At 51.8% G+C, this 14,629-nt stretch overlaps 5 protein-coding genes across 5 annotated transcripts; 3 read left to right on the forward strand and 2 right to left on the reverse strand.

The window, feature by feature from the left end:
• Nucleotides 1-1,677: 1,677 nt before the first annotated feature.
• Nucleotides 1,678-2,629, reverse strand: BCR38DRAFT_447855 (uncharacterized protein; the record flags this gene model as incomplete). The annotated part of the gene is made up of 1 exon (XM_040861181.1): nucleotides 1,678-2,629. One exon carries the CDS (start codon nucleotides 2,624-2,626, stop codon nucleotides 1,781-1,783), a length of 846 nt encoding a protein of 281 aa, XP_040711084.1. The 3' UTR covers nucleotides 1,678-1,780.
• Nucleotides 2,630-2,823: 194 nt separating this feature from the next.
• Nucleotides 2,824-3,901, forward strand: BCR38DRAFT_447856 (diphthine synthase). Its single transcript, XM_040861182.1, has 2 exons — nucleotides 2,824-3,021; nucleotides 3,124-3,901. Exons 1-2 carry the CDS (start codon nucleotides 2,887-2,889, stop codon nucleotides 3,847-3,849), a joined length of 861 nt encoding a protein of 286 aa, XP_040711085.1. The 5' UTR covers nucleotides 2,824-2,886; the 3' UTR covers nucleotides 3,850-3,901.
• A 235-nt stretch (nucleotides 3,902-4,136) lies between these two features.
• BCR38DRAFT_353308 (uncharacterized protein) lies at nucleotides 4,137-4,814 on the reverse strand (the record flags this gene model as incomplete). Its single annotated transcript, XM_040856770.1, has 2 exons — nucleotides 4,137-4,556; nucleotides 4,617-4,814. 2 exons carry the CDS (start codon nucleotides 4,812-4,814, stop codon nucleotides 4,137-4,139), a joined length of 618 nt encoding a protein of 205 aa, XP_040711086.1.
• Nucleotides 4,815-6,382: 1,568 nt separating this feature from the next.
• BCR38DRAFT_353677 (uncharacterized protein) lies at nucleotides 6,383-7,765 on the forward strand (the record flags this gene model as incomplete). Its single annotated transcript, XM_040856806.1, has 1 exon — nucleotides 6,383-7,765. The coding sequence occupies one exon, from the start codon at nucleotides 6,383-6,385 to the stop codon at nucleotides 7,763-7,765; it is 1,383 nt and encodes a 460-aa protein (XP_040711087.1).
• Nucleotides 7,766-8,836: 1,071 nt separating this feature from the next.
• BCR38DRAFT_413469 (glutamyl-tRNA amidotransferase) lies at nucleotides 8,837-11,550 on the forward strand (the record flags this gene model as incomplete). Its single annotated transcript, XM_040858835.1, has 4 exons — nucleotides 8,837-10,737; nucleotides 10,874-10,902; nucleotides 10,957-11,126; nucleotides 11,446-11,550. 4 exons carry the CDS (start codon nucleotides 8,837-8,839, stop codon nucleotides 11,548-11,550), a joined length of 2,205 nt encoding a protein of 734 aa, XP_040711088.1.
• Nucleotides 11,551-14,629: the final 3,079 nt, after the last annotated feature.

The raw sequence follows: 14,629 nt of genomic DNA on the forward strand, positions 1-14,629 counted from the left end.
GGTTGTAATTGGGCAGCTGACAAATGTATTGATTGAACAATTGGCGTTGAAGGCGAAGGGTTTGGTATAGTGGGGCATTTGTATACGACTTACGTCATAGGTGGTATAGTGATTGAATTTCATCCTTTGCAGGTGAGAATGATGTAAGGCCTGCATATAATAACAACTACAATGAGTATATTAACCCCGAGGTTTGAGTTACGTACTCGAGCAGTCGAAATGAAGAGACTATGAAGTAAGGGGTTGAACTGCCCATGAATAACACTAACTCCGACACGCAGACAACTTGGTAGCATGTTTCATAGTCAGGCAATGCTGGGTTGTCCTATGTAAAGTTGAACACCAAAACATTTAACCATTTCACGTAGTCACCACGATCGCGATAACTCGTGAATGGCTACTGGCCGAATCACGCCAGACCCAAGCCACAAGACACGAGACTGTGGCTCGGATCCGGCGGAGAAAGAAGAAGAATAAGAGAGCACTAACAACAAAATTATTAAACACGGGACCAGGGTTGGCATTATCATCTTGGCGGAGTCCAACCCCAACCTTGCAGATCAGATGACAGCCGCAGGGATAGTCCCCACGACATTCACCGTAGGGTTCAACGGAATCCTTTCCCACCCTGACAGCATCGCGGCAGAGGAGGGCGACTCGATCCATTTTTCTTCACCAGGGAAGCACAGCGGGGCGCAGGCTGCATACGAACGGCCAAGCGAACCGCTTGAAGCTGAGGATACACTCCATCTCTACTTTATACAATGGACCCATCCCACGCAGCGAACCTAACCGCCTCCCACTTAGGTACAAATTTACCCACTGACAGCATTGCTGATGGCTTGCAGTCGAATTTGACCATATGGAATCATACCATGCAATGTGATGACACAATATTTAACTATTCCGATGTGGATGGGGACTGCAATGAGAGCGGCATGGTCGGAATTATGAAGGTAAATTCTCCGCCCGGATGTATCTTATACTAGGGTGTATCGAGACCGCCTATACCCAAAGCTAGCATGTAGGGAGGTGGAGAGGCCCAACACTCGCTTTCGATGCAAATCAACCTAGCGACTGCTTCAATGTCCACCATTTTCTCCGGGGCGATGGAAAGCCCAAATGCCACATCCACGGCCCCATTTACAACAGGGAAAGCAAGAATGGAAACAGACCCGACTCCCAGTCCCGCAGCGCATCCCAAAGGTTATAGATCGGCCGTAGGCGCATTGGGAGAAATATAGTCGGAGGTGCAATAGTCGCTACTCTGATTGCAGCCCTAATATTCGTCATCGGCTGCGCTATCCGCCGCTCGTTGCGGTCAACGTATTCGGACAAATGGTCGATGCTGGCGGCGAGGACAGCCGCATGGGAGTCCCTCCTTTCCATTCCTGTAATCGCTGGGAAGCCTGACGTGCAGAAAAAACCCCGCGGCTTGTTATGAAGGCAGACGTCCCATTTGAATGCTCGAGACTTGCCCCATGCGGTTAGGAAGACGACCATCAGTGATATGCACTGTCATATCCCGGGCCTAGTCGGGATTGGCTTCCATTGCGGCTATGAACAACTTTGATAGCGGGGCAATTCCCATGTTCCTCAGCCGATGCAGTTGCATTGATCCTCGACAGCATGATAGGAATTCAGCATGGCTTTTGGATGTCAGTAATGGCATACAAGCGGTCTTCTAGATTGGATGTTCTTACACTGTCGCACAGTTGCATCGAGGCGTCATTCCGTCCCAGCGCCTTGCTGACGGCAGATCCCGTAGCCGCATCAGTCCTCACTTCTTGGTCGATCCAAATCCACCAGCGAACCCCATCATGGCCATCATATCATCCTCATCATGCTCACCCTCTATCCGCACATCCTCACCATACTCCGTCTTAATCGCCTTCTCCTTCTCCATCTCCACCCTCCTCTTTTCCTCAGCAGCCTTGCGCTTCAATCGCTTCGCCTCGCGCTCCTTCTCATCCTCTACCTTCTGTATCTCCATCCTATCATGCAAACTCGTCGTCGCAGCCCGCTTATCATCTTGCATCTGCTGCCAAATGGCCTCAATCCGCTCGTGCACATCCGCTGCGCTCGCCTTCTTCACAAAACCCGTCTGCCCAATCGCTTGCAGATGCTGCTGGCTGTTGACGTGATCCACCCATTGTAAATTATCCTTGAATGTCAGGTCGCAGGCATCGCAGTAGATTCCGGCACCGCGGCCCCTCTTGCCCACTGCGTTGCCGGCTCCTACTAGTTGTGTCGTGCCGACAAGTGACGCAAGGTTGGTCGTGCGCGAACGTGCAGAGGTTAGGCTCTCGTTGCCTGTTGAGGGCTTGTAGTATTTCTTGCCGGCGAGCTTGGCTTCGTACCGCGCCTTTCTTTCTTCCTTCTCTTCGGATTCACGCGCTTTGGCTTTCGCTGCGTATTCGTCGAGGTCCCAGTCTTTGCGGAACGACGTGTCGGATGCCGGGGCGGCGTAGGCTGAGCCGTTCTTGGTCGCCATGGCGATACGCTGGCTATTCCTTCGGGATGAACAGTTGTAGGGAGTGGATGAGGAAGGTATGGCGGTAATGTCGTGTTTATGTTGGCGGTCGAGGTGCCGATGAGATGTTGAGTTCACAAGCTCAATCAACATAGGCTGACCCAGAGATGACAGGGGTCCAGTTTAAGCTCTACGACCCTGGAATTTTGTGCAGGTTGCAGCAATAGTGCAGTACTCTCTTTGCTAAAAACCTTAGGCCAAAGCTCATGTACAATTTTATGCCGGAGCTACCCCTCCATCCCGATCCCTGGGTCGTCAGACTAGACTGCCCCTCCAAACTTTTTTGATCTCCAGTCTTCAACCACAGCTGGAATCGTGCAGTTCGAAAAATTCCCTTTGAACCCACCGCCAACATGCTCTACCTCGTGGGGCTAGGTCTCGCAGACGAGACTGACATCACGGTCAAAGGCCTCGAGGTCGTCAAGAAAGCCTCGCGCGTCTATCTCGAGGCCTACACGAGCATCCTCCTCGTCGACCAGGCCGTCCTGGTATGTACTCACCTCACAGCAGCCTCGATCGCACGCCCACTCCCCAGATTCTCCTAAGTTGGCCACGCAGGCTAACCGCTAATCCAAGCCATGAACGCATAGGAGAATTACTACGGCCGCCCCATCATCGTCGCCGACCGCGAAATGGTGGAATCCAACAGCGACGAGATCCTGCGCGAAGCAGACAAAGTCGACGTCGCCTTCTGCGTAGTTGGCGATCCATTCGGCGCGACGACGCACACCGACCTTGTGCTGCGTGCGCGCGAGCTCGGAATCGCCGTCAAGACCATCCCCAACGCGAGCATCATGTCGGGCATTGGCGCGGCGGGCCTGCAACTGTACAATTTCGGACAGACGGTCAGTATGGTGTTCTTCACGGACACATGGCGGCCCTCTTCGTTTTATGATCGAATAAAGGAGAATCGGGACGTGGGACTCCATACGTTGGTGTTGCTGGACATCAAGGTGAAAGAGCAGAGCTTGGAAAATATGGCCCGGGGGAGGAGAATTTACGAGCCGCCGAGGTACATGACGGTTGGGCAGTGTGCCAGCCAGATGTTGGAGATTGAGGAAGAGCGGAAACAGGGGGTATATGGACCAGATAGCTTGGCTATTGGCGCTGCAAGAGTTGGTGGGAGAGATGAGAAATTCGTTGCTGGGACGCTGAAAGAGCTATGTGAGACGGACGATGCTCTGGGACCACCCTTGCACAGCATGGTATTGTTGGGTCGAAGAGCACACGAGCTCGAGAGGGACTATGCTAGAGAATTCTCCGTCAACAAAGAGACCTGGGACAAGTTGTGGACACAGTATTATGGCAAACAATAAGTGGTTGAGCATAATGTTATCGAATCAATCACATTTCACATTAAAATAAGACATTTTAAACTTATCATTGGACTGGTACTGCTGATTATGAGTGAGAACTGATCGTCACACAGCAGGACACGTTAGGCATCCAAAATCAAATCGTGAATGAGCATATGGCATTGAATGCTGATATGGGAAATTTGTCAACGTTGTGTTGATAGTGGTATGGGGGTGATTCATAGTATCTTCAGAGAAGAACCATCATACCTAAGATGCCATGGAACATCATCCTCAACACAATCCCATTAGTGTACCGCACGCCATTGCTGAACCTCGCTCTCGCTAATTTCTCTCAATTTGTTCACCGAAGCCACCTCGCCAGTCACAGCTCCCTTGGCCACCTCAACCGCCCGGGTAACGAAAGTTTTGTCCGTGACGGCGTAAGTTACAGAATCGGTCTTAACGCGGATGACGCCGATCCGGGGATCGTTCTCGGAGCCATCGTGCTTGCCATCGCCAAGATCTCCGAGCCACGCCTTGAGTGCAGGGCTGTAAAGCTTCTTGACTTGGTCATGGCCCGTCTCGATGCTGCTAGTGCCCGCAATGGAGGCCCACTGTCCCGAACTATCGAGGAAGGAGATGTTGATGTGGGAATCGGCCTTCAACTCGTCCGTCTTATGGGACTCTGTGTTTGTGACGAAGAGGAGGTCGAGACCGCCGGCTTCCTGTAAGTAGTCTTAGTTAACTGCCCCAATAGGGCCGGACCATAGTTAAACAAGACTGACCTTTCCGGCGAGGGCCATGCATCTCGAGATTAGCTTGCCGGAACTGGGATCACGCGTCGTCATCATGCCGAACTTGGCCGACGTGATGAAGTTGGTGAGCGTCTCGACCTTGACATCGAGACTTGCCTCATCTTTGTTAACAGCTGTATATGGATCGGCAGTCTTGTTACCAGTGTCGGTGTTGGAGAAAGACGACATGGTGTATTTGGTAGCTGTGAATATTCTCGTGAGTGGTGGACAAATAATGAAGTGGTTGAGTCTAGATACGGTTGGTATCACGAGTATTCTTCGCGGTTGTTGAACTAGATGACTCGGGCTTCAAGCACAATCTCGATCGAAGAGAGGAGAGCATAGATACTTGTACCTTTCTGGATGGCTTTCCTAATGACTGCATGTGAGCAGGTATGACCGTATTAGAGCAACGCCTTCAAGTAATCGCATCGCCAATGATGAATTGCCCCTCAATTTACCCCTCGATCACACCTTCCTCGGGCTGTGGAATCCATGATCAAGATTTCATCATAAACTACCGCCGCCACTTGCAGCTGAGCTTGATGGATGATGGAGTTTCACGGCCTTTGACATCATGACGTCAAGCCTGCCGCTAACCTCGCAAACGCAGGCCGACGTAGCTCGACATCATAGTGATTCCAAATCCCCAATGTTGATCACAGCGGCTAAAAATGCTTCAGGCGAACGAGACATAGCAATTAGCACAGTTATGTTCTGAATTAGGAACTCGGCATGTCTGGTGTTAGATATGAGAAGTCGAAGTTGTCATTCCAACCGCAATGCACTATGCCCGGGAGTTGTGAAGGCAATCCTGGCGTACGTCAAGTCAGAACAACCAACCAGTAGCCATAACGGGAATTTCAGCGGTATTCTTGCTACGTTAGCCCAATCTCCAATAATTCGCATTGCTAGCTGGCAATTGACGATGAGGTGTGAGTAGTTGTATGTGCGTCATGGGGCCCACAGTCACTACCAGACGAATGAAGCCGAGACCGTTGCTTCCAGGCACACAATAATGCTTTACCCCGCCAAAGTGGCAGCAAAACTTGCGACTTTGCCGAACCCTTGTAATATAATGAAAGATATTCGGGATATCAGAACACTTTTCTCGCCAATCCAACTAGGTGCTCCTGTAGCGAGTTTGCCTTTTGGACTGATTGACACTAACTAACCAAATCGTGTCTCGCAACTTAATCATGGAGGATTGTGATGATTGAGCTAAGTTAAGTTACGTCAGGTGTAGCGGCAGAATGCTACCTATCTAACCAGTGTACATTACCCCGGAGTAACTAGGGCTCCGCCAGTGGACTGTGTGCCACCAGTCCTCTGTTTTGTTACTTAACATTCTACGAGGCGAACACAGGGCAGAATAAATAGTGTAGCTGGTAGAATAGCTTAGGGATTTCTGTCTCCCTAACGTACACTCGAATACCGTGCCATCCCCACATTGTCCCAGCTTGAGTGCGCCGTTCATTCTGCGACGTATGTATCTTCCACAGGTCGTACTTGCCATTGCGACTTGACCACGCCCAAATTTGGCATCACCTGATCCCTGCCTAATATCCGTTCCCTAATATCCGTTCATTCACTGCAGTGAGACTTTCCAAAGTTCAACTCGCGCAAATGCATGCAGGCTCAACTCAAACAAAACCCACCTAAGCCTTGGACAGCATCTAAATTCCCTCATGTGAGCGACCACGAAATGCCTTGCATCATTTAAAGGGCAAGGATATACCATTACTATCGCAATCATGATGAACGCCGCGTGGGAGTGTCGCGATCAGTCAGATCAATCTGAGGAGTACTTCAATCAACCGCTTCGACTTGAGAACCAGCGCCTCCAAGATGAGAATCTGGCCTTGAAGCGACTGCTACGTGAGAATGGCCTCCGCTGGCCTGCTGGTCCCTACAGCCAACTCCAGGATCCTCCCAGTCAGGCTTCTTCTGACCTGCCGTACTTACCGGTTGAGGTCATGCTTAAGATCCTCTCGTACGCCCTCACCAGTCGCCACCCTGTCATGGATCCACTCTGCAGTTCCAAGAAGGAGAATCTCACCACCGAGGAGCAGAACCGTAGTAATCAGATCGCCATCCATTTCCTGGCCACCTGCAAGACCTACTATGTCGAAGGCAAGAAGCTGATGTGGGCCAACAACACCTTCGTCTTCACGTCTGTTCAGGCCATGAAGGCCTTTGCCAACGTTGATTTGGTGTATCGACAGATGGTGAAGCAAGTCAGCTTCCGCATCATCGCGCAGTTTTATGATGATGAGGAGGGTCGCATCCATCGACTCTCGTCGGAATATCACCCCTCCCAGTCGAGGCGTTTAAAGCTGCCGGTACAGAAGCGAGTCAAGGAGCCCACCCTCGCCCGTCGTGGCTTCCGAGCGTATGCCTGGTACCAGCTTATTGACTTCCTCGAAGCCCTGCTGCCGCCGTTCGATCCGGCCATTGAACACCACAAGCCTCGCCCGAGACTGCTCCCTAACCTCGAAAGGCTGCGTATCGACCTCGTCAACTTCGGTGAGGGCTTGTTCATGTCACCCCCGACGCATCTTCATGACGTGGCGGCTCACCAGCTGGGCTGTGCTCTGAACGAACTTGTCATTGCTGGTCTCCCTATTGATGACACCGGCTTCCGTGCCCGTACCGAGCTCTGCGGCATGCTCAGGGATGATGGCCTCCTAATCGACCACGCGCCGACTTTGGTGGCCCAGAAGAATGGCTTGCAACCTCTCGCCGGGCACCACATACACTACAAAGTCGTCCGGGCCATGCGTCCCAGTCGTGGCATCACTCATCACCATCATGATGACCGTCCCAACTTCTTCGACGAATTTCCGCCTGCCCCGAAAGACGAAGGTATTCCTCCGTTTTCGGAAAATGCTTCGTGCCGTACCATATGGAAGAAGGTACCGGAGTGCATTGGACGGCTTGACAATCGTAATTGGGTTCTTTTCGATCGTGTGAGTGGCTTGCCTTGGGATGATGTGGAGGAAGAGATCACCATGCTCGATTTCAGCGGCGACAGCGAAGATGAGGACATGGCCATGGTATGCGAGAACTGTGGCGAGGTTCATCCGGGCTCTATCCCGCCGGATGAGCTGCTGGATGAGATGTACGACGACGATCCTTGATAATCTTGATCAAATATGACCGTTATGAATACGATGAGCAGGAATACAATGTAAGGAGATCATGCCGTACGGCCCTGGCATTTGCATGGATTTTACATTGGCGTTAACAGATACGATGGAAGAGTTACCAGAGTCGGAATGTAAGATACTACCGAGGTAGATCTGCTCCATTCAGAAGTGACACTGGGATATCGGGTGCTTCCATTTTATTATACCCAGCTGCACCGTTTATTCTGTCACCCACTCCAGAGCTGGTCAGAGCTGGTCTGGCCCTTTGAAGTTAAGGGCTCTTAGATTCCTATAACTAACCAATGACCCCAATGGACCCATCACTTTGCGCCATAATATGCTGGTCATTGATTGCTCCCTGTCGCCAGTAGTCTGGTCAGGGCGCGCCCTTGGCGCCCTGTCCCGGTCCCAGCCCGATGGATCGGGAGCCGTCTCCGTCTAATCGGCTCCGGCTAAAAGATAAGGGACGCCTGCCTGCCCACAACTCTCACTCCAGCCGCATCGGTTGGCCCCCTCAATCTGACAACCCCTAGCCAATACCAAAGTAAGCAAGTCGGTGAACACCATGTTGTGCGACCACGCGTTGAATTTCAATAGTTCGGATTGGTGACCGAAACATCGGATCTGCATTTCAACTGACAGATTGGGCACATAAGGATGCATCGAATCTGACAGCATCTTTTCTGAGCGACTCCCTCGGGATCTACTCACCCATGAGCCAAGGTCAGGAATATGGACTCAACTTGGTATTGCACGATGTCGCACAAATTGGTGACAGGTTGGTTCCACGTCCAGGGTGGGGATGATGTGTCGATATCGGACTCGAGTGAATTCCCATCTCCATCAGACAGGACCGCTGATAGGCATCATGAGTTAGCCCAGTCGCAATGCTTGACGAAGGATTTTTGATCGGCACCACGTGCGTCACGTATGCAATTCCCGGGTCCGCTGCCTTGGGACGCACCAGAAACGATTAGTACAAATATTCTCACCGTTCCGGTTGTTCCATCCAAGGTCTTCTTCCACCGGTAGACCAAACAGAGTTTTGAATTGGTCGGCGAGATGGTCCGCTTTCGTTCTGTTATTTCGCTCCTCGCATCAGTGTCTTGGGGCACGGCGCAGCTGGTATCGACTGGGTTTTCGGTGTCTTACAACGACGTCGATTATTACGTCTCACCCTACGCCTCGGGAACTATCCCAGTCAGCGCATCTCGCCTCAAGTCACTGAGCAGTGTCCATGGCTTCCTCCCCGTGGCGATCGTCTCCGAATCGGTTGCCGAGTCCGACCTCACGGCACTCGTTTCCAACTGGACGGCGACGGACGATGTCTTCCAGCCCGCTTTCCTGCAAGCAGTGTTTCTCGCCGGTGCAGGGGCTTCGTATAGCCAACGAACCACTATTGCGGGCAACGTGACTTCACAAGTCATGGGCCTGAATGCCACGTCCACCATTCCGTCAGGTCCGTACTTCATGGAGAAGTCCACCGGTGACCTATACCCCGTCTACCGGTTGTACAATGACTTCGCCGGCGCATTCACCGAATCCTTGCTGGCAAAGCCCGACGGAGCGTTCCAGTCTCTGTCGGCGCAAATTTCGACCTCGGCAACCCTGACGATCGGCGTGCCGTCCCGACTGTACTACACGCCGACGGCAGAGAAACCGCTCGCGGGTGTGCGCATCGCTGTCAAGGACATTTTCTCCCTAGCGGGTGTCAAGAAGTCCAACGGGAATAGGGCGTGGTTCAACCTGTACCCGGCTAGCAACGTGACAGGACCGGCCATCTCGCGACTGATCAAGGCTGGTGCCGTTATTGTCGGCACGCAGAAGCTGTCCCAGTTTGCAAACGGTGAGGAGGCTACTGCGGACTGGGTAGATTACCATTCGCCATTCAACCCGCGTGGGGACGGCTACCAAGATCCTTCATCGTCCAGCTCCGGTGCGGGTGCTTCCATTGCGTCTTATGAATGGCTGGACGTGGCGGTGGGGAGTGACACTGGTGGCAGTATCCGATCACCGTCGCAAGCTCAAGGAATATTCGGCAACCGGCCCTCGCACGGCTTGGTCAGTCTGGACGATGTCATGCCGCTGTGCACACATTTGGACACAGCTGGGTTTCTGCTCCGGGACCCGACACTGTGGGACAAGCTGGAGGCAGTCATGTACGCAGGGAACTATACCTCTCTTGCCGACAAGTCACCGAAGTATCCCACCAAAATCTTGACCGTCTCCTTCCCTAACTCGAGCACCGAAGCCGGCGCAATCCTAAACAGCTTCGCCGCCTCCCTCGCATCCTTCGTGGGGGGTTCCGTCGAACCCCTCGACCTGATCTCCAAGTGGTCCTCGACCCTCCCCTCGGGAGTGCCACCCAACACTGGCCTCCTTGACCTCCTCGCTTACACCTACCCCACCCTCATCGGCCTGGAGCAAGTCAAACTAGTCAAAACCCCCTTTTTCGCCGACTACGCCGCCGCCCACGACGGCCGAACCCCCTTTGTCGATCCCGCGCCCTTAACCCGCTGGGCCTGGGCATCCAGTTTTCCCTCCTCAGCCCTCGACGACGCCATCGCCAACAAAACCTTCTTCATGGACTGGTTCAACACCGCCATCTTGAGCCCCGTTCCGGACCAGTGCTCCTCAGCCCTGCTCCTCTACTCGGGCAGCATGGGGGACCAAAATCCGCGGAACCAGTACTTTGACCCGCCGAGCGTCCCGCTGGGGTTTAGTGAAGGGAGATTGAGTGTCTTCTCCGAGTGTCCGGACTCGGTGTTCCCGCTGGGTCAGGTGGCGGCGTTTAGTGAGGTGACGAACCATGAGGAATTTTTCCCGGTTTCGGTGGATATCATGGCAGCGAAGGGTTGTGACGGATTGCTAGCAAGGTTAGCTGTAGATTTGGTTGAGAGGGGATTGCTGAAGGTTCCGAAGGTAGGGAGCACGATGTTGGGAGGGGATATTTTGATGAGGAGGTCTGTTAGGTGAGGGGGTCCGCGTAAGCAAGGATGATAGTATCGGTGCCTCGCTCTGTGGATGAATATGAATCTACTCGTAATAATAATGATTTTAACGCAATCTATCCAACTGAACTCTGCTCATGCCGCAAAGTTGTTCCGTTAACCACTCGTATAGTGTTGGTCCGTCTCGTATACGACTTCAATGAGATCTAATGAGTCTCGATAACGTTATAGACCATGACAAAAATACACTCATCCCTTTGAATCCCAATCATCTCACTGAGGGTATCCTGGTGGGACCCCCTGATGCTGCTGCTGCCCAGGCACCACATTACCCGCAACCGGAGCCGGCGACTGCACCCCGCCGCCATATTGCTGCGGCTGCCCCATGGCATACTGCGGCGGTACGTTAACAAGCGGTTGAATCACCTGCGGCACCCCACTGTACGGTATATGCGCGACGCGCTGGTTGCAGTTGGTGCAAAAGTGGTCAACATCCTGGCACCAGTGAAGCATGCAAGGAAGGCAGGCGGCGCAGATGCAAAGACAACCAAGGGCAAACCCTGCGAGTCTGTTTTCTTCCGTCAGACGCTTGGAAATATCAAAGAGAGCGAGACGATTGCGGAATATGTATGGAGTGGGCGAATCAGAAGGTGGGAAGGTGCTTACATCGTCATGCTCGAATCATGCTGGTCGATTCGAGTCTGCACTCTTTGGTGACAGAAGGGACAGTCGATCTGGGCAGTTAAAGCCCCGAGTGCATTCAGTGGTGTGGGTGCGAACATGACTTGTCCGCCGACCCCCGTCATGCCGTTGGGTACACCGTAGGGTTGTTGCTGTTGGTAGACGGGCTGCGGTTGGGCGGGGTATTGCTGTTGGTCTGGACTGGGTTTTGGTTCTGCCATTTTTTTCGTATGTTCTTCTGTCTGCTCATCAATGGAGGAGCATTAATATGACTGATTCGTATATTAAATTAAAAAGTTGAGATTCAATGGTGCGAAACGGAATGTAAGTGAGGAAATCTGCTAAAATAATGCATTCCACATTCCACGGGGAAAAGGGGGACCAAGCGCTTCATGAATATCCGCATTGTTGAGACTCGGACTTTACAATTAGTGTTGCCCTCGTGCGAAGTTAGAAAGAGCTATGGCAGCCGGAGTTGTGGTAAGATGCGACTAATTGTCATAGTCAGGGGCGCGGATTGGAGTCCACGGCCTCGGAATAGCTCAGCCCTATGCATCTTGCGAGGCGGCTCTTGCATTTAGTCCTTTAGGGGGCGCCAAGGCTGATATTTTGAGATATAATTCGTTACGCATCATGGATCTGGATTTTTGAAACGCCGCTGGCTTGGGAGCTGAACTGAACCAAGCTATTTACATGCCAGCCCCGAAGATCTCAACCCGGCCGTTCTGTCACATTCGGGGCTGAAACGACTCATCTGGATGAAATCAGCGTAGTGAACCTTTCAGTCTGCATTTGCAATACCAGGCCAAGGTACGGCGCCAGCTGGAACAGAGTAACTATTGTGACCTCGATCAATTGAATGATAGACGAGCATAGTAAATACCTCGAGGTAGTCACTTAACAGTATGAAATTGGCCAACCTTGCTGCACACCAAGAAGGATGTGAAGATGGTTGAGTAACACGAGCGGTGCCCTGGTCTAGCAGATCCACAGTTATAGGGGACTTGAAGGATCGCGTCCCCGTATTTACCCTGTCATTGCCTGGAGTATGTGATGAGCTATGTTGGACAGGCAGGCCGGAGAACGATGCAGGCCTGATATTATTTTCATTATGAAGCAGCAGAGCGGTGGCCCATCAGCACGGTATGATCAGCGACTACTGAAGAACAAGATCAACTTGGTGGACTTCCGACTATGACTATGAAGACTTGAAGTTTTAGATACGTTCGTTCAAGCCGTCTTTTTAGGAGGAGCCTGTCTTTCGAGAAAATTATCAATTTCTAACTGCTGTCACGCCGTGCTAGGGGTTGCAATCCTCGCCACTACGCCACCATACCAGATGTTTTCACCAAAAGAGACCAATACCAAAGTCCCTGACTTTGGTATCTGCAACCACTTATCAATCTGTTCAAACCAGTGTAGGTCAATCACGTGACAACCGTCACATTACCCCCCGTTCTGACAAGTCTCGTCCGCGAGACTTTGCTCTAGAGACCTTGCCTCCAGCCAAGGGTAATTCTGGATAAGTAGATCCCTGAAAAGCCTCAGTCAACTTTTCCAAGTGCGGGACTCGAACCGTCGTCCTCCGCAGAGGGGTACACGAGTCAGCGCACCCGTATTTGACTTTGGTATTATGTCACGCCGTGCTAGGGGTTGCAATCCTTGCCACTACGCCACCATACCAGATGTCTTCACCAAAAGAGACCAATACCAAAGTCAAACACGGGTGCGCTGACTCGTGTACCCCTCTGCGGAGGACGACGGTTCGAGTCCCGCACTTGGAAAAGTTGACTGAGGCTTTTCAGGGATCTACTTATCCAGAATTACCCTTGGCTGGAGGCAAGGTCTCTAGAGCAAAGTCTCGCGGACGAGACTTGTCAGAACGGGGGGGTAATGTGACGGTTGTCACGTGATTGACCTACACTGGTTTGAACAGATTGATAAGTGGTTGCAGATACCAAAGTCAGGGACTTTGGTATTGGTCTCTTTTGGTGAAGACATCTGGTATGGTGGCGTAGTGACAAGGATTGCAACCCCTGGCGCGGCGTGACAACTGCTCTTCTGGTGGTATAGGCCGTATTCCCCATCCTAGACTTTCTAGATCACTAACAAGTTAACGAAGAATTATTCGGATTAGTTACGACGTCTAGCATACATCTAGGATGTTTTTTTCCAGTTATATTCGTACTGTAGCTATCTCGGCGAGTTAATATATAATAGTGATGCGAGTGCATATGGGGTGTGAATTGTTGTATTGGGAAAGGATGGCCAGGTCAGCTATTCTGGCCTGGCAGAGCTCTTTTATAGCTCTTATCTATCTTATCTCTAGCTACAGGGCAACCCCCCATGGGGTCACGTATCAAATAGCCTTATATTACACGCTCTGGTGGTTGATTGTGGATTGTTGTGAAAAACATCCATTCCTATCGATTGATTGATTGATTGAAATTTAACGTCTCATCACGTGAGACGTGCCGGGCGCAGTGCCGGCATGGTCTATGCTAGTCGAATCTATGTTACAGGGGACTGTCTTCATCTAACATTCCTGTTCAGTGCGATGGGCAGATCTCAGTAAAGAAATTGGTCTCCTCCGCCCATTGGCAAAACAAACGAGCTCCCTTGGCCGTGCCGAGGAGGGAATCTATACTATTCTTGGCCATATGCGCTTTTAGATGACCGGGCGTGGCCTTGTGTTGCAGAAAAGGTGTGAATTCATGTAGAAGAGTGCAGATTGAAGACTTGTATTCTCTCTTGACGGGAAGTCCTCACATGCTCCTATTTATAGGTAAGCGAGAATTATAGCCCTAGAATAGACTTTCCTGTCTTGTTGGTAGCGATACCTTCGGTACCATGACCAGTGAAAGCTTATAGCTTTAGATTACGTAGTTTCCTTCTCATGCAACACCTTGCGGCCGCGCTTGCAAAAGTAGAAGTGGACTGGCGTCTTTGTCTTTCCACACCCGCAGTTGAGCAGTGCGTCGCGATGCTGGAGTCTCTCGTGGTAGGTCACGAAATCCCCATGGTGCGACCTCGCTGCGAGTAATCTGCCTAGGTGTTGCCGGGGCAGGCCAAGTTCGGGGGGTCGCGGGTGGATAGCGATCCCTAGATCTCGATACTGTTGAGGGCAGGTAGTGGCCCATCGATCGTTGAAGCTCTTCCAAGTGTAGGATCTCGCGATTCTCTTTATATGTGCGAATGAGGCCGGGTGTTGTGTCTTGGGTGG

The sequence above is a fragment of the Pseudomassariella vexata genome, assembly GCF_002105095.1.
Source record: "Pseudomassariella vexata strain CBS 129021 chromosome Unknown BCR38scaffold_17, whole genome shotgun sequence".
Taxonomy (NCBI): Eukaryota; Fungi; Ascomycota; class Sordariomycetes; order Amphisphaeriales; family Pseudomassariaceae; genus Pseudomassariella; species Pseudomassariella vexata.

Bases quoted from the DNA above. Each gene is read 5' to 3' on its own strand.
- BCR38DRAFT_447856 (XM_040861182.1), top strand. From the start codon at position 2,887: ATGCTCTACCTCGTGGGGCTAGGTCTCGCAGACGAGACTGACATCACG. The intron at 3,022-3,123 runs GTATGTACTCAC...ATGAACGCATAG, and splicing joins TCGTCGACCAGGCCGTCCTG to GAGAATTACTACGGCCGCCC.